The sequence below is a fragment of the Rattus rattus genome, chromosome 2 (assembly GCF_011064425.1).
Source record: "Rattus rattus isolate New Zealand chromosome 2, Rrattus_CSIRO_v1, whole genome shotgun sequence".
Classification (NCBI taxonomy): domain Eukaryota; kingdom Metazoa; phylum Chordata; class Mammalia; order Rodentia; family Muridae; genus Rattus; species Rattus rattus.
The window spans coordinates 61,599,633-61,621,858 of NC_046155.1; the positions used below are offsets into that span (position 1 = coordinate 61,599,633).

General features: G+C 46.9%; 2 protein-coding genes across 2 annotated transcripts in view; both read left to right on the forward strand.

The window, feature by feature from the left end:
- Positions 1-9,184, forward strand: part of LOC116893100 (scavenger receptor cysteine-rich domain-containing protein SCART1-like) — a 14,385-nt gene extending 5,201 nt beyond the window's left edge. The window contains 15 exon segments of the mRNA XM_032895041.1: positions 8-192; positions 1,310-1,603; positions 2,343-2,651; positions 3,009-3,149; positions 3,152-3,322; positions 3,450-3,767; positions 3,844-3,887; positions 3,889-4,162; positions 6,600-6,917; positions 7,087-7,155; positions 7,229-7,376; positions 7,378-7,538; positions 7,765-7,788; positions 8,448-8,585; positions 9,000-9,184. Coding sequence (XP_032750932.1) covers positions 8-192; positions 1,310-1,603; positions 2,343-2,651; positions 3,009-3,149; positions 3,152-3,322; positions 3,450-3,767; positions 3,844-3,887; positions 3,889-4,162; positions 6,600-6,917; positions 7,087-7,155; positions 7,229-7,376; positions 7,378-7,538; positions 7,765-7,788; positions 8,448-8,585; positions 9,000-9,184 — 2,779 coding nt within the window.
- Positions 9,185-16,563: 7,379 nt separating this feature from the next.
- On the forward strand, positions 16,564-19,055 carry LOC116893101 (scavenger receptor cysteine-rich domain-containing protein SCART1-like). The gene is given in 5 exon segments (XM_032895042.1): positions 16,564-16,627; positions 17,155-17,481; positions 17,965-18,273; positions 18,771-18,905; positions 19,015-19,055. Coding segments are annotated over 5 exon segments (876 nt in total).
- The last annotated feature ends 3,171 nt before the right edge of the window (positions 19,056-22,226 follow it).

The following is a 22,226-nucleotide window of genomic DNA, read 5'->3' on the forward strand; positions in this document are numbered from 1 at the left end:
TGTGTAGACAGCTGGGCTGTGGCCCTGCCGTTGGCGCTCCCAAATACGTGCCCCTGCCTGGAGAGATGGTCCAGCCCTGGCTGCACAATGTATCCTGTTGGGGCAATGAGTCCTCTCTCTGGGAGTGTAGCCTTGGGGCATGGAGTCAGCGTGCTTGCCCCCATGAGTGGGTGGTGGTGGCTCTCTGTGCAAGTAAGTGAGCTGGGGGCTGGAAGAGCTGGTGAGAGGCAGGGAATGAAAAGGCACTCATCCTGGGACCCTGTGGCAGAGGTTCCAGATGGGTGCACTCTGTTGGAGGTTGCCATCTCTCCTCTCTGCATTCTTCTAATTCTTTCAACAAATGCTTAGATGGCAAGCACTGTTCTAGGGGCTGGTGACCTAGCCATGAAGAAACCTGACAAAATCTGCTTGGTGGAGTATGTGGCTTCCAGGGAGGCAAAGAAGAACAGGAGAGTAGAGTACAGGGTCATGAGTGGTTCCCATTGATCTTACAGAGTTGGCTCAGGAGCACAGTAAGCATGCTAGAGTTTACGATTAAAAAGACTTGAGAGGTAATGCTCTCCCCTTGGAAGCGCTGGGCCATCAGCTATCTCCATGGAGCTCATTGGACCTCTCAGGTGTCCTGGCTGGAGTAGGACCCAGTGTGATTTTGGGCTGAGCACTGAACAGTGTTGTAGGACTTATTAAAAATGCTTCAACTGGATGTGGTGACACATGCCTTTAGAAAGCCAGCACTTGGGAGGCCAACCTGCTCTACAGAGTGAGTTCCAGGACAGCCAGGGCTACACAGAAAAAACAAACAAAATGCTTCAGGGATGGAGAGTTGAAGCCTTGTGATTTAAGAGCAAGTGCTGTTCTTGCAGAGGACATGAATTTGAATCCCAACCTCCCATAGAGAAGCTGAAGACTGCCTGTAAATACGGCTCTCGGGGACGAAATGTACACTATATCCCAGACACTTGGCACTCTGCATAGTTATGTATACACAGACACATACACACATGAAATATGGTAAAAACAAAACTTTAATGTTTGATTTAGACATTTACAGTCTTTGGCCTGAATGAAGCCTGACTGGTACCAGGCCTTGTTCCCTGAAGATGGCCAAGTCAGAGCCAGGTATGACTTCTTGGAGGAGGTTAGACTGGTTTCAGTTGTTATCCTTGTAGGCTTCTGCGCCTATAGTATGTGGCTGGGAAAGATGAGTATTGCCACACAGAGAGATCTCTCATTCAGGCAAGTGAAGACTCCATGTGGCTGTGTGACCGATAGGTCCTTACCTTCTGTAACTTGGGCTTGTGCTCCCTAGATGGCACCTTCCGGGAGATCCGGCTGGTGAAGGGCCACAGTCCCTGTGCAGGACTCCCCGAGATCAGGAATGTGAATGGGGTGGACCGCCTCTGTGGCCTGCATGTGGAAGAGGCCACGGTGTTCTGCCGTGAGCTGGAGTGTGGCCATGCACTCCAGGCCCCCCGTCAAGACGTGGGTGTCAGTAAGTACATGACCTGCAAGGGCACTGAGCCCACCATCCGTAACTGCAGACTTAACAACAAGCTACGTGGAGGCTGCAACCTGCTGCTGGATGCAGAAGTGGTCTGCTCAGGTAAGACTGCCGTCCCACGATGCCAGGGGCACCCAGAGTGATGCCTGGATCCACAGCTCAGGAGTGGGCCTTGACTCTCATGGATGGTTCTCGAGCAGCGTGCTGCCTAACAGATTAGGTTGAGAAGCTGAAGGAAAATCATAGCTTTGAACTCTGCATTGAAAGCTCTGGCATCGTCTGTGAGGTGGCAATGTGACCAGGTCCAATGTATCACCCCAGGATGGGGTTGGGCCAGCGTGACACCCCAGCTAAGACAATTAGGAAAGGAGTTCTGACAGTAAGGGCTAAGATGTTTCTTCTGTGACTGCTTCATGGCCAAACCATGTTAGTGAGGATTGCGCTCCAGTCTGTCCTAGTCCTAAAGTACACATGCATGACACTGGCTGTCACAGCTGCTTGACTGCATTCTAAGTAAGAGGTGGACAAGCCACCCATCATAGTGCCCACAGAAGGATACTCATACGGCCTGGGGGAGGGCCTGATATTGCCTCTGAGGGTGTGGGTGCCACTGTCTCAGACTGGCAGAGGTTGGAACAAGTGTGAGTGGCAGAACAGGGGAGTCTGAACCCTGACCTCTGAACCTTAACCTCTGGTTGCCAGTTTCTGCTGGGGTAAAAACACTGCTTGGGCAGAGGAATTTCCCTGCCTGCAGACTCTTGTGGTGTAAGATGAGAGACAGCTCAGGGCTACTGACCCAGGAGCACTGGCCTCCTGTCTGAGGGGATGTCTGTCCTCACAGGACACGTGGAGGCCCGGCTGGTGGGTGGAGACCATTCCTGTTCTGGACGCCTGGAGGTTCTTCGGGGACTGACCTGGGGTACCGTCTGCCATGCTGATCTGGACTTGCCCACAGCCCATGTGATCTGTCGGGAGTTAGGGTGTGGTATGGCTGTGTCCACACTTAGGGGTGCCCAGTTTGGCCAGGGCTCGGGGCCTGTGTGGCTAGAAGCCTTCCGCTGTGTGGGGAATGAATCGATGCTGTTCCACTGCCCTCGGGAGCCTGGGCACCACTGTGGCCACAACCAGGATGTTGCACTCACCTGCTCAGGTGAGTACCCATGCAGCTTCTGCAGACAAAGTCCTTGCCTCTTCTGAATACTTCCCTGCATGGCCCACATCAGATGGTTTTAAGCAGTGCCCAGATGCATATTTCTGGAGGAGCATGACCATATTCCTGATAAACTTGAATATGCTGGTTCAGGTAGGAGAAGCAATGGAAGGGTGCGATTGCATGGGGGTTTTGTAGCCTGCTGTCTCCCTCTGCTGCTGGGCAGAAGCAGGTGGTGAGGATCTGCAGGGAGAAGGGCTTTATCACGTTACGCACAGAAGAAGAAAAAATCCACAGAAGTAGGGTTGTGAACTGGGTCTCTGGGATGGGGCAGTTTTGACATGGCCTCTTCTGCAGAGTTCAACCTAGTCAATGGTAGCAGTGACTGTGAGGCCAGCGTGGAACTCCAGTGCTGCACAGGGGCCTGGGCACCTCTGTGCTGCAACAACTGGACCCTAGCAGGCATCATGGTTCTCTGTCACCCAACTCAACTGTGTGGTGCAGTGTATCCATTCCCCCCCAGGGAGGACATTTTGGTGTGGGGGGATGCCCCCATTATTGAATGTATTTTTATTATTGGGGGACAGAGCCCCATTTGCTTCACTGTCCAGCAAGCACCCTGGGGGCCCACAGTTGTGTCCTGGGAAATACAGCTTCCACCATCTGTTCAGGTGAGTGCAGGGAACAGTAGGATTGTGGAGAGGAAGAACAGTAGGGGTGCTAGGTAGTGAGTGGGGTGAGAGTGGGTGGGGTTCTCTGGTGTGGTACTCCTCTTCCCCTTGAGCCTGTTCCTGCCAGGACTCCAAGACACCCTGCGGCTGAGAGACGGACAGAGCTACTGTGATGGCCGCGTAGAGATTTCCCTGAATGGTTCATGGGGTCGCGTATTGGATGACGCCTGGGACATGCGTGGAGCCAGCGTGGTGTGCAGGCAGCTAGAGTGTGGAGAAGCACAGGGAGCTTATGATGCTCCAGCTCCTGGCTTCAGGACAGCCCCTGTGGGGCTGAGCCAGGTGCGCTGCCTGGGCTCTGAGACTCACCTGATGCAGTGCAATGTTTCTACCTCCCTGCTGGTGCCTGCTGGGACCTTGCGTGATGCAGGAGTGGTATGCGCCGGTGAGTGTGTGGCTTCTACACCCACAGCCTCCCTCGTGGTATCCAGTTATGTGTGACCTGGTCTCTCTGCAGGGAGCCTCTCTTGTATGAAGACTGGCTGCGGGCCCCCCAGGTCGATGCAGCTGGGCGTGTGGGCTAAATTATCAGAATCGCATGGGGCACTGTGTGTGATGATAAATGGGACCTTCAGGATGCACAAGTGGTCTGTAGGCAACTGGACTGTGGCCACGCCCTCAGTGCTCCCGGGAATGCTCACTTTGGGGCAGGGACTGGGCACATCTGGATGGATGAGCTGCACTGCTTGGGAAATGAGTCTTCGTTGTGGAAGTGCCAGTCAGGAAACTGGGGCCAACATGACTGCAGACACAAAGAAGATGCTGGAGTGTTCTGCTCAGGTGGGCGCCGCCTCTGGACTAGCAGCTGAGTATCAAATGCATGGCTTAGTGTCCATGGTTACCTTTCTAGTTCGAGAGAGAACTCTTCCTGCATTCCTACTCCATGTAAACTCTCTCTCTCTCTCTCTCTCTCTCTCTCTCTCTCTCTCTCTCTCTCTCTCTCTCCTCTCTGTCTCTCTCTCTCTCACACACACACACACACACATTTAATTGAGCTTATATATTTCCCTATGGCTTTTCAAACATACCTAGTGTTATTTGTCTCTCCTTCCTCCCACTCCGTAGGTATTACCCCCTCCCCTCTCCTTAATATGTTCCCATATCCCACTTCACAAACCTGTGTTCTATCCTTCTCTAGAAGAGTTCTCTCTGCCCCCACAATCCCTTTCTACTCTCCTGGCTTTTGGTTACTTCAGGTTATACATTCTAATCTAAAGATTTGTAGCTATGATCCATAAAGAAAGAACATGTGACCTTTGCCTTTCTGGGTTTGAGTTTTACTCAGCAAAGCATTTCCAGTTCCAGCCATCGACTGCGTATTTCATGATTTCATTTTCCTTTATGGCTGATAGATCCCACTGTGCATATGCAATGAACTTTCAGTATCCACACACCATCTGAAGGACATCTAATCAGGGGGAGAATTCTCAAAAGGCTAAACATATATCTACCATGTAGTTAGCAAAACTCTTCCTTGGGTGTATCCCCAAAGGAGCCAGCATTCTGCCACAGAGACACTTGCTTGGCAATGTTCACAGCCACTCTATCTACAATAGCTTGGAAGTAAAGACAGCCGGGACGACTCCATATTTTTTAAAGGCTGGGTCTTTCTTTGTCATCTGGCTGTGTTGGAACCCTCTATGTAGACCAGGCTGGTCTTGAACTCAAAAGAATCCTCTTGCCCTTGCCTTCTTGAGTCCTGGAATTAAAGTCATGTGTACCACCACACACCCAACTGATATCTCAATTCTTAAATTTGATTTTGTCTTGCTGTCCTGGAGAACACAGTTTTTTTAGAACACCCTTAGGGTTGTTTGTTTGATCTGATCATGCCTGAAGCCATCCCATTAATGAGTTTAGTATTTTTTGTTACTGTTCTCAGGAGGAAAGCCCCAGGAATTCTTGGCTGCCTTGGCAGGTTTTCCTGCTCTTTAGACTGTGGGATCTCCATCTTTGTGCAAATGCATATCTGCTCACCAATGTTAGCCTCTTAGCTCACACTACAAAAGTACAGAGATAAACAAAAGAAAGAAGGAAAAAGAAATAGGCAACGATAAGGTATTAAAGGAGACAGTGGGCATGTGCACATGTTTATTTATTAAAAAAGACCTTGAATTTATTAAATGACTTGTTCCCAAGTTAGAGAAGGAACCTGAGCTGGATCTGGAGTTGCATGCCAGTAATTGAAGCCACCAAGTCATATACAGGTATCAACACAGACTGCATCCAAAAAACCCCAGAAAAGACATTTTACCAAAGTGTCTACCTGGAACCAAGCTTAGGATAGAACATTCAACTGAGACATAGTGTCAATAGAAACTTGTTTTTCAATGATCCCATCTATAAAATTGTAGGAAAGGCCTGCATCTCCATCTCCTGACCATTATTTTATTTCTAGGTACTTGAATTAAAAGCTCACACACGTAAGAGCAACTGCAATATTTTTGTGCCCAGCTTATTTCAGTTAACATCATATTCTTCAGGCTCTCTTATGGCGTTATGAGCTGCAGGTTCCTTTTTAAAATTGTCATTGTATGTAATATATGTGGGTGTCTTCATGCATGTATGTGCACCATGTATGTTCCTTGGGGCCTGGGAGGCCAGACCTAGAGTTATGGACAGTTTCCAGCCACCATATGAGTCCTGGGAACTGAATGTTGGTTCATTATGGAAGTAGTAACTGTTGAACCATCTGTGCAGCCCCTTGCTATCCTTTTAGAGGGCTGGGAATATTCTTTTCTATCTGTTTCTGTTGTGCATGTTATATTTCTTTCCATATCTGAATCTACATCTGTCACTGGACATCTAGTCATTTCCATGTTCTGGTTACTTCAATCATGCTGTAAGCCAGACATGGATCTCTCTCCTTGACTCACAGATTTAACTTGCCTTGGTACTGTATATATATATATATATATATATATATATATATATATATATATATAGAGAGAGAGAGAGAGAGAGAGAGAGAGAGAGAGAGAGAGAGAGAGAGAGAGAGAGAGAGAGACTGGGTTGCATGGCCCTAGTTTTAACTCCCAGGGAACCTCTGTTCTGCTTTCTATAGATGCTGGAAACTAGAAAAAAAACATATGCAAGTGATGCCAGGGTGTAATTGGGTCAAACGCCATTACATGCCTGTGACATTCTTAGATTGACCTGTACCTTCCGAGACCATCAGAGGAGCCTGAAGGAGGGTCTCCCTGTGCCCTTTCTACAGAATCTGTGGCTCTGAGGCTGCGAGGTGGCACCAGTGGCTGCGTTGGATGGCTGGACGTGCTCTACAATGGGTCCTGGGGTGCTGTATGCAGCAATTCACTCAGAGACATCTCCTTGAGCATCATGTGCAGACAGCTGGGATGTGGGGACCAGGGCTGGCTGGAGAACAGGCCGTCTCCTGGGCCCGGCTTGGGAATCTCCTGGGTGGATAAGATCAAGTGTCGAAAGCTACACAATGCCACTCTGTGGCAGTGCCCTTCTGCCCCATGGAACCCACACTCCTGTACCCAGGAGGAGGAGGTCTGGATTAACTGTGAAGGTGGGTGCTGATTGTTCAAGGGTGGGCCCCAGTGAAGGCTTCTATGTTCTGAGAAGCCACCAAAAGTACCTGGCACTGAACTTCATGGCTGGAGGCCAGGATTCATCAATGTTTTTCATCTCAAGTATCTAGAGCATTTTTACACCAACGGCTGTGTTTTGTTTTATAGGACTGCCACAGATAGGTTCACAGGAGCCCGCACAGACCCCTAACTGCTCTTCCCCACTTGGCTGCTTAGGTAGGCATCTATAAAGCTCCTGCCCACCTGCTCATTCAGAGGGGCAACACAGTGACTTCTGCCTCCTTTCCAGAGGACAGAGTACTGCGTGTGCTCGGAGGCGAGGACGGCTGTTCCGGGCGTGTGGAGCTCTGGCACGCAGGCTCGTGGGGCACAGTGTGTGATGACTCCTGGGACCTGCTGGATGCCGAGGTTGTGCGGCAGCTGGGCTGCAGCCAGGCCTGCTGCTTTGGAAGGTGCCTGCTTTGGCCCTGGTATGGGGCCTGTGTGGTTGGATGAGGTGGAGTGCCTTGGCAGCGAGGTGACCTTGGAGGCCTGCCAGGCTGAGCTCTGGGGACACGGAGACTGCACGCACAAGGAGGATGCAGGTGTTCGTTGTGCGGGTGAGTTGGCAGCAGGTAGAAGAAGGCTCAGGGCTTCTACATTGATTTCTTTAGCTGTCCTTTATCCTCGGGCTCATAAGCAGGCCCGCCCTGAAATGTAGGGTTCCATTGGGAGCTCCTTATAACCCTATGCACCCATGCTAAGCTGTTAGTCGGTAGAGGCTACCTTTTAGGTGTGGACACATCTGTTCTACTGAGGCTTCCCCATCTCATATTTCCGTTGCAGGTGTCTCCACAACCACTGCACTGTGTGAGTGTCTCTTTTTCAATCCAGCTGCCCTGCCTCCATTGGCCAGCGGGTCAGCAGTGGAGGTCAATTCTACTGGCCCATGTTGGAAACCCATGCTATTATGGTCACACCACCGGTATTGGATCTAGACTATATCATCATTCTGTGATGGGAACTTCTTCCCTCGCCTGCGCCTGCTGTGTGGGAATGGAGAGGCAACAGAGGTCACCAGCCCTCATGTTTTAGGGCCTTTAATTTGGGGACGATGTTGGGTGGCTTGTGTATGCTATGTTTTGGACATTTTTTTTGCCCAGTGCCAAGTAGAGGTAAGACAGGAGGACCCCAAGTCTTGCTCTGTGCTCACATCTTTGTCTTTTATCCTTCCCCCATCCCCACGGCTCCTCACCTTGAACATTCCTATTGTATTTCCCAATGGCATCTACACAGCTACCTATGTGGGCTTTTTTACTTCCTCTAATCTGAGACTGGGCATCTGGGATCTCCTTTTGGAGTAGTTGTCCTTTAAACCTTTAAAACCATTTCCCATGAGCAGCTCTTGAGTATTCTGGAGGTCCATCTGTTGTGGGTGACCCAACCGCTTTCTGCAAGACTGAGGTCATTTAAGTTTTGGGTCAGGTTATTCCATACAGCGAAGGCACAGCTGTTTTTATGCCCCACAGCTCCTTCCCTGACGCCTCTACCCGTTGCTGAGGTCTGGAACCTGCCTGAGATTGCCTGCTTGGTGCTTGGCTGCCTCCTGGGCATTGTCTTCCTGGTTATGATTGCCCAGTGGTGTCACATCAGAGATGCTAGCATGGGTATGGCATGTGCTGGTGTGGTTTTCAGGGAAGCGTGACAGGAAATTGGGGGATGCTCTATGAGATCCTGACCCCAGCAGGCATATCTTGCTTTTGGCACTGCCTTGCACTCTGGCAGGTCTCTCGTAGCCACTGCTGAGTTAGATTCTGGGAACCCTAAGGTATGGTCTGGAGGATGCTGGGATCTTTTCCTCTACACTACTAAGTTGGCTAGATATGACATTCTGCACAGCCAGGACTTCTCCATGTCTCGCTCCATCACTTGTGCCATCTCGTGGTGGGATGCCAGACCTTTGAGTGAGGGGTTGACCTCAGTGAGCAGTTACATCACACACAGGAGGCTGCAGGTCCCAGGAGGGTGGGGTGAAATTAGAGGAATGCTTGTTCTGGAACATTCTGGGATGGTCTCCACAGGTTCTGGCGTGTTGGGGAATCTACAGTCAGATGGTGTCTATGAGGACATTGAAGTTGTCCCTGTGACGAAGAAAGAGGAGAACGCAAGATCCAGGCTGCTGATGCCGGAAGACGGTTATGATGATGCTGAAGAGCCCGAGGGTCAGCCTACAGAGAGTGAGGAGGAGTGCAATGGCCACTGCTGAGCTTGGTAGGTATGTCCCTTTGTGCCCAGAGATTCATCATACTCCTGCTTCATTGCTTCCTGATGGTGGCTGTGCTTGCATTTAAAGGACCCAGTTTCAGGGACTTCTGAAGCTGTTTGGAGTTGTTTACCTTCTTGCTTAAGGAACTTCCCTTCATGCATGCTGACAGGAACCGGATATAGATCTCTCCTGAGAGTCACAGCCAGAACATGTCAAATACAGAGGCGAATGCCAGCAGCAAACCACTGAACTGAGAACGGGATCCCCGTTGGAGGAATTAGAGAAAGGATTTCAAGAGCCAAAGGGGCTTGTGACCCCATAAGAACAACAATGCCAACCAACCAGAGCTTCCAGGGACTAAACCACTACCCAAAGTCTATACATGGACTGACCCTGGGCTCCAACCGCATATATAGCAGTGAATAGCCTTGTTGGGCACCAGTGGAAGGGCCCTTGGTCCTGCCAAGGTTGGACCCCAGTGTAGGGATTGGTTGAAGGGGGGTGGTAATAGGGGCATGGATGGGGAGGGGAACACCCATATAGAAAGGGAGGGGGAGGAGTTAGGGGACTGATGGACAGGAAACCAGGAAACGGAATAACATTTGAAATGCAAATAAGAAATAACCAATTTAATAAAAATGGAAGAAAAAAAAAACCTCAGAAAAAGGAACTTCCCTTCAGAATGGAGGTTTCAATCTCAGAAGAAATTGCTATATAACAATGGTAAGACAAAAATTTATGTGACCACACCTTCAGGACTAACACTGGCTACCATTATCCAGGACCACATCCTTCAAGTCCAGTCTAATCTGGGGCCCCTTTTCTCACCAAAGCAGCCCATGATCACAGTCCCCTGTTTACCTCCATCCACTGTCTATCTGCTAATGGCCACTGTGTCTGACCTTCCCTACAGATGAACCCCTCTGGGAATATATGCTTCCATGTACCCTCTCCATTACCACACTCTCCCTGGGAACCTGTTTTCTTGTGTCTGCTTCCCTGTTTCATGTAGATGGCTCTTAGGTATAGGATCTATCATGTGATTAGAATAGACCCTCATGAGGTTCTTATGAACACTAATGTCTTCTAGTGTCCTACTGTACCATTGTAGTAGAAAGTAGAACCTGCTGGTATGCCTTGGAGGATGAGCTCATGGCTCTCCTGTTGTCATGGTAGAGTCAGCCCCTGGAATCCTGGTAGATTTTGGACTTACATAGTGGGAAAAATATTAAAAATATTAGTTTTGATCTCAGGAAATTCTGGATGATTCAGAGTCAGATGACATTCCAATAGTCCACAGGATTGTTTATAAGGGTCCAAGAATTGCTGAAGGAAGACCCCAGACTCAAATAGTATGCAAAAGCAAAGAGCGTTTATTCTGCAGAAACAACCAACATGCAGGAATCAGCCATTCATACAAAATGGCAACAGCCAGATGAGCTTTCAGGCTCCTTTTAAGTGCAGCGAGGGGAATTTTAGGGATGGTTAGGTCATTCTTAATATGATTGGCTAGGTAAGCAGCAGTTACTACATTGGTTCATTTTTAATTGGTAGCTATATTTGATTTACTATTTTTGGTCAGGCCTTAGAGATATTCCAGGAATTGTCTCAGTTCTTGAGCTGGCTATCTCTCTCTTAACAGTCCATTGTGTGTTTTTGTTTTTGTTTTTGTTTTTGTTTTTGTTTTTGTTTTTGTTTTTGTTTTCCCCCAAGAAGCCTTGCCTGCTTCTTTGGGGGAACTGAAGCTTAAGGCCTAACATGGCTGCCTGTTCTAAAATGGAGTGAGTTAGTTCCCCTCAGTGTCACACTTGCTTCTCTTGACTACTGGGCTTCTCTCTACACAATGTTAGAACAATGATGGACTGAGTGCAGCTCAGCCAAAAGCCTCAGAATTGAGTTGCCATGATACATGGGAGGAACAGGGAAAGATACTGCCTGCTACCACATGGCAGGCTGTAGACACAGAAAGGCCCACCTGCCACTATGCCATGTGGTGTGGGTAGAGATTCCCCAGAGGCTCACTAGTCACATGGCCCACCCACAGCAGGAGCCATTAGAACAGGCACTTATGTGGTAGGCAGATGGGAGAGAAAGAGTTGTGGAACAGTTTGAGCATTATGAAGAGAGATAGAACTGGAGATGGGAGGGATGAGAAGGATAGTCTTTTGTGAGTAGCCTGCCCCTGGGATACCTGAGGCCATGGTGAAGTTCCAGCACATGTTGCCACTGAAGACCATGTTTGGTCTGTGGCCATGCAGCAGCAGAGGTCAGTATCAATGTCCATGGTTCATACTACCACTAGAGACCACACAGATGTCTGGGCAGCTCCCTGGGACCAAGGACTGTGAAGAACTGACCACACCCTTCACTGGATGCAACATTCTGGAGAGTTGACCCAACTGCTCACCAGCTGCGGCACTTGGGATAGCAAGCCCTGCATCTCACCCAGGCAGCACGGTAGAGCTGGCCCTGGTGGCATGAGTGTAGATGAGCCAGGCCCTGTGAGCATGGGAAAACTAACCCTGACAATTGTCTGCCCTGATGTGGCACCAGTTTAGAGGTGATTCATCCCCATCCCTTCCCCGTTACCATATGCAACAGAGCTGGTTCCAAAGTCATGAGAGTGAGAGAACTGGCCCTGACCCTCGCTGGTTGTAGCCCTTGAGAGAGCAGGTCCTGCACCTCCCCTGGACAGCACAGTGGAGCTGGCTCTGGTGGCCTGGGTATGGGTGAACTGGCCCCAAGGGCGCGAGAGCTGGAGAGATGACCCTGCCCTCTGCTGGCAGCAGCATTGTGTGGGGTAGCCAGGGCAGTGCTGGAGAGCTTGCCCTGGTGATGTAGATGTGGAAGAGACCAGCTCAGCTACCAACCAGGCCCAGAACCAGGGACTTGAGTTGACCCACAAAATCTACACCATTTGTAAACTGTTGGAGTACATTAAAGGGCCAACCTTACTGGTCCAAAGCTGCAGGAGCTTCACAACTCAGGGAAACAATAGGATAACCTGGGGGGAGTTCCGGTGAGGATTAAATATTGATGACATGCCAGAAGCCAGAGGTCTTGAACCAGACCATTTGCAAGTGAAGATGTGTGGATGAGGGTATACTGTGGGACATACTGTGACACACTACAGCTTCCACAATGAAATTTTTTCTATGCTTTGTTTTTTCCTTTTTATTTTGTTTGTATGTTTTTAAATTTTCTTTTAGGGGAGAGTTTGCAAGGGCGGAGGGTAGATACAAGGGGATGGGGAAATAAGTGGGACTGGGGTTCATTATGTGAAACTCACACAAAAAAAATCAATTTTAAAAAGTTGAGAAAAAGTCCCCAGAGCCCATTGAAGCTTCCTAGGGAAGGGACGTTCAGGCTCTTGACTGCCTTGTGTCCCCTGTAGTGCACCTTGGCCTCCTGGCTTTGGGCTCACTTTCCTTCTCTCTCTTTCCTTTCCTATGCTGACTTGTGGTCCTCACTGAAAGCTTTAGAATCCCCCTGAGCACCTTCAAAAGCAATGTCTCTAACTCCTGTACCAATAAAGCTGGAAAACATGAAAATGCCTTTCAGTTGTTTCTTCCACATGTGGGAAATTTTATTTATATCTGGTGGGCTAACCTAGTAAAAGTCCCTGTAGGGGAGACTTGTATTTTCTGGGGCCTGATTTAGTATGTATGGTCTGGGCAAAGGGTGAGGTCAGCAAACCTGAGGATTATTGTGGTCATGGGTGTAATGAAGTAGCCCCTATATTACCAGAACCTGTTCAGGGAACCTGGCCCATGTCTGTTGTCAAATCTCTGTTCTGAGTCTTCATAGTGACTGGCATTCAGGTAAACCCATGCTGGCACCAGGACATGCTCAGACCATCCCAGTGTAGCTTCACACTTGTTTTGCTACTGCCATTTTTCTTTGTCTTTTTGCTTTTGTTTTGTTTTATAGCCAATTTCTTTCAGCTGGGACTACACTCAGGTATTTGGGAGCCAAGTGTAGGATTGAGTGTTTAGAGTAAGGGTTTTTAAAGACAAAACCATATCTTGGTATCTCAGATTTTATACAGCAAGCAGTTGAACAGAAGCTAAAATAAGCAGTTAGTTAGAGGAGGAGGTTTGTATAAAAAAGCAGTTTAACAAAAGTCAAGATAACTTAGCTGGGGCATCTTGACCTCAGGTCCATAGACTAGAGTTGGGTAATTTTCCATGTTCCATGGTGTAATCATCATGAAGATCAAATTCTAGCTAAACCTAAATGGCCTTGACAAGAATACAAGATGGAGGAACCTCTGTACTGCCTTACCCTGTCACAACAGTGCTATACTGTCAGGTCAAGTTGACCAAGATTTAGGTGTCAACACATCACTTGGTGTTAGGGATGTAGTTTGGTGGCTCAGCACTTGCCCAGTATACAAGAGATCCTCTGTTTAATCTCCAGCAGGGCACAAATAAATAAAAATAAAATCTAAATAGCAAAAAGAAATCATCACTTGTTTAAAGTCTTTTTAGGGGGTGTGTCACTTTATTTATTTATTTAATTAATTTATTTATTTACATCCCAAATTCTGCCCCTTCCATATCCCCACTCACAGAGTTCCTCCTCCCATCCATCCTTCCCTTTGCCTCTGAGAGAGCTGCCACCTTTATCCCCCAATCCTGATGCATCAAGTCTTAGGAGGATTAGGCACATCCTCTCCCACTGAGGCCAGACATGGCACTCATCTGTTACATACATTCTGAGGGAGCCTTGCCCCAGGCTTTTTGGTTGGTGGCTGTCTCTGGGAGCACTCAGGGGTCTAGGTTAGTTGACATTGTTTGTCTTTCTGTGGCATTGCCATTTCCATGAAGGCCTTCAATCCTTCCCCTAACTCTTCCAAAGGGATTCCCAACCTCCATCTAATGTTTGTGAATATTTGCATCTGTCTCAGACAGTTGATGGGTAGAGTCTCTCAGAGGACTGCTCTGTGAGGCTCCTGTCTGCAAGCACAACATAGCATCATTAATAGTGTGAGGGGTAGGTTTCTGACCATGAGATTGGTCTCATAATGGGCTGGTTGTAGACAGCCATTCCTCAGCCTATGCTCCATCTTTGTCCCTGAATTTCTTTTAGATAGGACCAATTTTGGATCAAAAGTTTGTAGGTGGTTTGTGTCCCCATCCCTCTGCTGGGGGTTCTGTATGGCTACTGGAGGTTGTTTCTTCAGTTTCCATCTCCCCACTGTTGAACATTTCCTCTAAGGTTACCTGCATTGACTTCTGGGAGACTCTCTCATCCCAGATCTCTGGTTAAAGTCTTAAATGGGAAGGTCCTTCACAGAATATTTGATCTTTCTTGTTTTAAAAATTTATTTATCTTTGTGTATGTTTGTACACATGCCATGAGGTATATATGGAGAGGCCAGAGGACAACTTGTATGAGTTGGTGCTCTCTCAAGTTGTCAAGCTTGGCAGCAAGCCCCTTTACCTGCTGGATACCTCCGTATCTCTGTTATTAAAGAATAGATAGATGTATTGTGCCTGATGTGGTGGCATTCATGATGATTCCATCATGTAGGAGGTATTGACCAGAGGATAAGGATTGCAAAGTCATCCTCAGCTGCATAGCAAGTTCGAGGTCAGCCTGGGTTAGGAGCCATTATCTCAACAAACCAGAGGAAAAAAAAAGTTACTGCTTTTATTAGTAATCTCAAAGGCTATATGTAGTATAACAATATCAACTTTGGATATTTTATATTCAAATATACACAATCCACATCTCTAGTATATGTATCCATGTATAATATACAATACACTATGAAATTTGTAGATTTGAGAAGGACACAGGAATAGTTACCACTAATTATTCTATACACAACAATCCTGAGCTATCTATGCATATGTGCATCTTTTGAGCTTATGTAATGCACAGTTATGTATTCAACTGTTTTCCATTCAACAACATGGGGTAAAAATTGTGATTTTATTGAAAACATGATAATTTCTGCAAAAGTGTCATTCTTTTTTCAAAAAATGAACTGTTCTTTAAGGAGTTCATATATATATATACAATATATTTTGGTCATATCCATTTTCTGCCTTTCCAATAACCTCCAGACTCTCCCAAATGCTCTTCTCTCCTAATTTCATGCTTTCTTTTATTTTATTTTAACCCTTTGAGTCTAGTTAGGGCTGCCACTATGTCCACAGATTGAGGCCATCAACTGGAGTATGAGCCACCTATCAGTGGCCATACCTACAAAGAGAAAAAAATCAATCCCTCTTCCAGTAGTGATCAATCACCAATAGTTTCTCAGGTAGGGTGTGGTCTGGTGAGCTCTTCCTCCACCTTGCCATTCTTAATAATTTTACATTAAGGATACTTGATTTTTTTATTCTCTCCTTGACCCTGTATATTTCATTGTGGGTATATGTTTTTATTTATTGAGACTATTTTGTTTACACAACTGATGCTCATTTGAGAATGTAACCTGCTTTCTTCTGAAGGGAAGTGAAAAAGGAGTGGGTCTGGGGAATATGGATGTGGGGGTATTGGGAGGAGTGGAGGGAGAGAAACTGGTAGGGATGCAATGGATAAAAGAAGAATAAAAACAAAAAAGAACCTATGTAAGTAGACAAGGCATAAAAAGAAACTAAAAATTATCCCACACTCTACCTCTTATAAATGAACTCTTGAAATATGTAGTGTAGATTCATTGAGAACTTTGTTGACAGTAATGCAAACTTAAGCCAGATCAGCAAAGTTGGCCAGTATGCATCACATATTTTCCATTTGACAATCAGCTACTCATAAAGGCTTATCAATAAGTAGACACTTGAACAATGATGACATCATGTCCTCTTGTCTACACATTCTTTAGTTTGTCTATTACCCTGGTAATGTGAACTTGCTTGTGTGGTCAGTAATTAGGCCTGTCTCCTCAGAGAGACATTCTTCCTATAACTGGGTCAAGGGCAAACATTGAAAGCATTGGGATTAAATTGCCAACTCTGTCTATTGACAGCAATGAATGATCTTGGAAGAGTTCTGGTCTTTAGCTAGATTTTCTGTTTGAGGCAGGAGGTCTTTAATGCCTTTTCTGACACTGACCTTGGCAGCTACAGCCATATAGGCCTTTCTGGGAGGAGACTCCTTGCTCTCCACACCTGGTACAGCTTTGGGCACCAGCTGCAGGAAGCCCCACAGTGCTGGCACTGTCTGGGCTCTGGCACAGTGGGTGAGTGCTTGCTTTGGGTGAGAGATGACAGCTCTCATGTGGGGGAGGAGCCTATGGTGCTGAAGGGCTCTGGCTCCAAAATACTGCCACCCTGAGTGTGAGTTCACTTTCGTCCTGAAGGCAGAGACAGGTACCTGTTCTGAGGCCATCAGCCTTGGGAACTGCACTTACAAGGAGACCTGTGATGGCACTGTCTTCTCTCAAGCTGTGGCGTCTACTGTTGCTGGCCTGCTGTACTCTCCTTCCTGGTGAGTGTGTGTTCTTGTGTGAAGGTCTTAGGTACTAGGGACACAGGTATATAATACATACTTGACTGTGCTCAGGGGTGGCACAGTGCTGGTGATGTTGATGCCTCACTTTGTTGTGTGTTTCCTTCTAACTTTTGACATCATCAAAGTAACCATTTGGATTCTGTAACAATGCAGAGTATTTACTATTGAGAAATCTGAAAAAAAAAGGGAGGGATTAGGATGAATAGTGAAGATGAGATTTCCTCCCTGTCCTCCTCTTCTTCTTCCTCTTCCTCCTCCTCCTCCATTTTCTTGACAGGGTTTCTTTGTGAAGCCCTGGATGTCCTGGCACTTGCTCTGTCAACCAGGCTGGCTTTGAACTCAGAGATTGGACTGCCTCTACCTCCTGAATACTGGGATTAAAGGCAGGTGGCACCATGCCCAGCTGAAGATGAGCTGTCTGTAAAGCATTCCAAATGAAATACAGAATGTCATCCCTACATTTACTTTTGTTGTTGTATTTTGTTTTGTTTTTATTCCTGAAGATATGGCTCTTGGGAACTTCGTGAATTTCCTGGGTGGTGATAATAAATGTGAAGGCCAAGTACACTTGCAATATCATGGGCAGTGGAGCCTTATGTGTGGGGATGGCCTGGGCGAGCTGGAGGCTTCAGTGATCTGCAGAGAGCTCGGCTGCGGCTCTGTGAAGACTATGCTCCGGTACGTTTTGACACCTGAAGAAATGAAGCAACCTTGGCTGTATGATGCCCAGTGCCGTGGTGAGGAAACCACTTTCTCGGAGTGCCTCCTGGGGTCCTGGGGGCCCGTCAATGGCTGCCAATGCCAGTGTGTGGCTGTGATTATCTGCTCTGGTAGGTTAGATGGAGACCCTGAGCTCCTCAGTACTTGGGACTCCTTTCTCTGTCTTGGTCATGGAAGTATTGGGTCAAATGTCCAGGGAAGGGTCTGGCCTGTATGAACATACATTATGCTTGGAGTCTTAAAAGGTCTGGGTTTTCATCTTCTATAGACACTTTCCCAGTAACTTTAAATAATATCTTTACGGTTTAAAAAGTTAGCTACTTCCCTTGTTAATAGTGACTACTAGAGAAAACATTCCCGTTTTCAGAATGCATAAGGCCAAGACTTTGGCCACATGGTGTAGGAGACAGGAGTCCTGGCTCATTCCGCCTAGAAGGATGTGATTTGCTACCTTAGAAAACAGCAAAGGGTGGGAACACGTTCAGGAGCACCTTGGACAATGACTCAATGTGGGGTAGTCAGTGCCTATCCCTATCCCTGTGTTTGCCCTAGGGTTAGGATAACAAGACTCGGTTTCTCTTCTCTGCCGCCAGGTGGTACCACACGACAAATGGGGCTGGTTGACGGCAGCAGTCCTTGTGCTGGGATTGCACAGGTCACTGGGATTTCCAATTTTTCCCTGAGATGTGACTTGCATGAGAAGGAGGCTGGTGTTGTGTGCAGACAGATGGAATGTGGCACTGCTCTGCAATGGTCCAGAGCCCACCATGGAACCAACGGGTATCATGAGCAGAAGTACCTTACGTGCCAGGGAACAGAGTCTGACATTTTACATTGCCTGATTGATGTGAACTTCCTAGAGCAATGTGACCTTCTGACCTACACCCAGATTGTATGCACAGGTAGGAGCACCCATGCTGAGTATTTTAGTCTTCATATTGTGTATATGGATATGAAGAAAGGAGCCTGAGATACCTGCTTCCCAGTAGTGTCAATAGAACCCTTACCCAATATTTGTAATGGAAAACAATCCACTTTGCCACCAAGAAGTAGTTATGGGAAACTCTGATGTGTCCCCTGAAAGTTGTGCTCATTACCTTTTCTAGAATACAGATGGCTGTGATTCCCTAGAAACCAAATGACCAGAAGGTGTGTTTGTGCTCAGAATCCACGTGGAGTCTGAGGCTTAAGGGAGGGCAGAACAGGGGATCAAGGTCTTTGGTCCGTAGATTCCAGCACTTACTCCGTGGTCCTCTGTGTTAAGACTAAGGACAATGGTCCTGTTTCCTTCCACACCATTCTTTCTTGGGACCAAGTAGCAGTGGTCAGGTCATATCACCCAGTGACTGCGTGGAGATTTCCCTGACCTCAGTTGCTTTACTCCACTGTTTGTCCAAAGGACACATGGAGACCTGGCTGGTGGGTGGTAAGCACCCCTGTGAGGGTTCCCTGAAGGTTCAGTGAGGACTGACCTGGGGCACCATCTGCAGGCTGATCTGGTTTGCTCATGGATCGCATGGTTTTCCAGGAGCTGGTGTGTGGTGGTGGTGTGTACACATCTGGGAGCTCTTAGTTTGGTTAGGACTTAGTAGAAGCAGGCTTTCCACTTTGTGGCAACAAATTACTGATCTCTTGTTCATTAGATCTGGACATTGATGTGGCCATGACCAGAATGCTTCACTAATTTTTTCAGGGGAAAGTGAGTCAGGTTATGGACTGGCAGGGTGTGACTTGATGTGGTCAGGGTCTGGGATCTGGGGTCTGTGCTGTGATGACCATGGAAAGCTGGACAAGTAACTCAGGACCCATGTCCTCTGACTCAGAATCCTTGGCCTCCTTCGCACCTTTTCTAGATTTTCAAGTTTGTTCACTCTTGATCATCTTTGGATTAGTGTCTGCTCAGCTCTCATAGATTTGAGAAATAGGTGGCCAGTGTGTTCTGAGTGGTGTCAATGGTTCTGTACATTTGTACATGAGACCCTTTTTAACACATGTCCATAACTCCATCCTGTGTGTTTCTTCCCCTGTGATGAGATCCTTTTTGTACATACAGCTTGATCCTTTTGTGCACACAGGTCTTCAAGTTTGTTTCATCTCAACCTCTGCTTTCTGCTTTGTGCTTGTGCTTTGGTGTCACATTTAAAATCTGACATCACAAACCCAAAGCCCAGTGGCTTGGCTGCCTGCTTTCTGCTGTCCCTTAGCACTATGTCCAGGACTTAGCAGGTCTTCAGTCACTTTGTTTCTGGTGTGGGGAGGACTTAATCCACACATTCCACATGGATATTCAGTTTCTCCAGAACTTTGTTTATGACATTGTTCTTTCTACACAAATGGTCATAGCCCTTTAAGAAATTTGATGACTATGAGTGTGTGTGTGTGTGTGTGTGTGTGTGTGTGTGTGTGTGTGTGATGATTTCTCTACTCTTATTTCTGCTCCACTGGTCTGTGTTTAGCTTCAGTGCTTTGGTTCATGTAGCTCTGCTGTTAAGTTTTGAAATGAGACAGCAGACATCTAGCTGCTCATATGGTTGTGGGTCTTTGGGAATCCTCATCTCTACAAGAATACTAGGATTAACATCCCAACTTTCCAAGAACATGCTCAGGTTTAGATAGGGATGGCATTGCATCTGTAGAATACTTTGGGTGATGTCATCATTATCTTAGACCATGCCATAAGCCCTTGATATGAGGTCTACTTGTAGGCAGTCTGTGGAGAAATTTCTTGATTAATGATTAATGTGAGAGAGCCCACTGTGGGCAGTGCCACCTCTGGTCAGGTGATCCTGGGGTGTATAATAAAGCAGGCTAAAGAAGCCATGGAGAGGAAGCCAGTAAGCAGTGTTTCTTCATAGCCTGCACTTAAGCTCCTGCCTCCAAGTTCCTGCTTGAGTTCCTGCCTTGACTTCCCTTCACGATAGATTGTAAGCTATAAAGTGTTTACAGCCCCCACCTCCAAGGTTCCTTTGGTCATGGTGTTTTATCATAGCAGTAAAACCATATTAGAACAAAGAATTGGTACCAGAGAGTGGGACAGATCTGCTCCTATTGTTTTTGGGGTACCTGTAGATGGAATTTGAATTTTGGGGCTAGAAAATTATTGAGTACTCAGGGCTTAGTAGGCTGTGTGGTGGGAGCTTGGAAACTAGGGATGCTGAGAGAGATATAGACAGTGGAGCCTGGTTTGGAAGGTTTTAGAGGGAAGCAAAGACTCTGCCAGACTATTTATGTAATATTTTGAAGTAAGAATCTGTGGTCAGCTAGACCAGGAGAATCAGCTGTGATCAGAATTACTGAGGTGAGATTTTGCTTTAGTAGGACAATTGATTCTGGTTAGATGTGTGGAGCAATCAGCTGCAATAAAAAGAGACCAGTATCTTTGAGGCAAAATCTCTGGGGAGTATTTCTTCAGGGTCAGGACACAGAATCTGTGGTCTGGAAGTAGGGTAGGGTTAAGGCTGCATAACATGCTGGCTTCTAGACTTGATAATGTACAAAAGCCTCCTCAGACGGTATTTGCTTTGGCAGCATGAGAACCATATCATAGAAAGAAGTCAAGGCTTGGTGCTATGTGGCAGGATTAGTGTCTCTGAAGACAGTCTAATAAAGGCTACTGGTAGGGATTCAGTCCAGTTGCTAGAATTTTTTGAGATGCCAGTATGATGAGGTGGATAACCACAAAGGACAGAAACAGCTAGGGCATGGGTCTTGAGCCTATGAGGCAAGCTCTGTGTGCATTGGAGGGCAGATCACGACAAGTGGATGTTCCCAAGCCCATTGGAGCCAGAAGATCATGAGTGAATCCCAGCTGTCTTACCCAAGTTGGAATGGCTAAGATCAGCAAAATAAAGGACAGGAAATTCTGGTTATGTTGTAGGGAAAGAGGAACCCTCAGACACTGTTGGCGGGAATGAAAATTGGTGTGGCCACTATAGAAATCAGTATGGAGAATCCTCAAAAAGCTAAAAAGAGATCTATGATATGATCCAGCTGTACCATACTTTGGAATATGCTCAAAGGACTTGACATCTGTTCTACACATACGTGCTCAGCAATGGTCATTGTCACCTATTCCCAAGATCCAGGGAATTGGAGCAACCTAAATGTCCTTCAATAGATGAAATGAGTGACGAAAATGTGTGGTAAGGATACAAAGTGGAATACTGTTCTGCTGTAAAGAAAAATAAAATTATGGTATTCGCAGGCAAATGGATGGACCTAGAAAAGATTATATTGAGTGAGGTAACCCAGACCCAGAAAGACAAATGCTATGTATTCTGTCTCACCTGGGCTTTCTAGCCTCCAAACTTCAGATGTGAGCATGCAACATGGACTAACCACAGGAACTAGGAAAGTGTGAGGCACGGTGGGTGGTGGCAAGGGAGTGGTGCTGTTGAGGGAAATAGCAGGATACAGTTGAGTCTGAGTTGAATATGAGTCTGGAAGCAGAGAAACTGGAAGGAGGCTCCAACTGGACAGGAAGGAGGGGGGTCAATACAGAAAGACAATGAAGGACGAAGGACAGTTAACACTAAAGTTGTTTGATAAAGCTTCAGAGCATCATATTATGCTATATTTGCCTAAAACTGTATCTTAAAGAAAGTTATAACACGTGGGTTGACAATACTCCACACAAGAACCATAGACTAATACAAACCTAGTGTGAGGCACCAGAAACCTCTTTTTGAGTGGTTCAGGGTACTCCAGGTGACTTCCAAAACAATATAGGCCATTGCCGTTGTCCTTGGTTGCCTCTCAAAAGTTGTAGGTAAGCCCCTGCTGCTGAAAACACAGCACATTTAGGCCACAGGACTTGATTATTGGAGTTCTATCTAAGCTTACAGCCTCTTCTCTG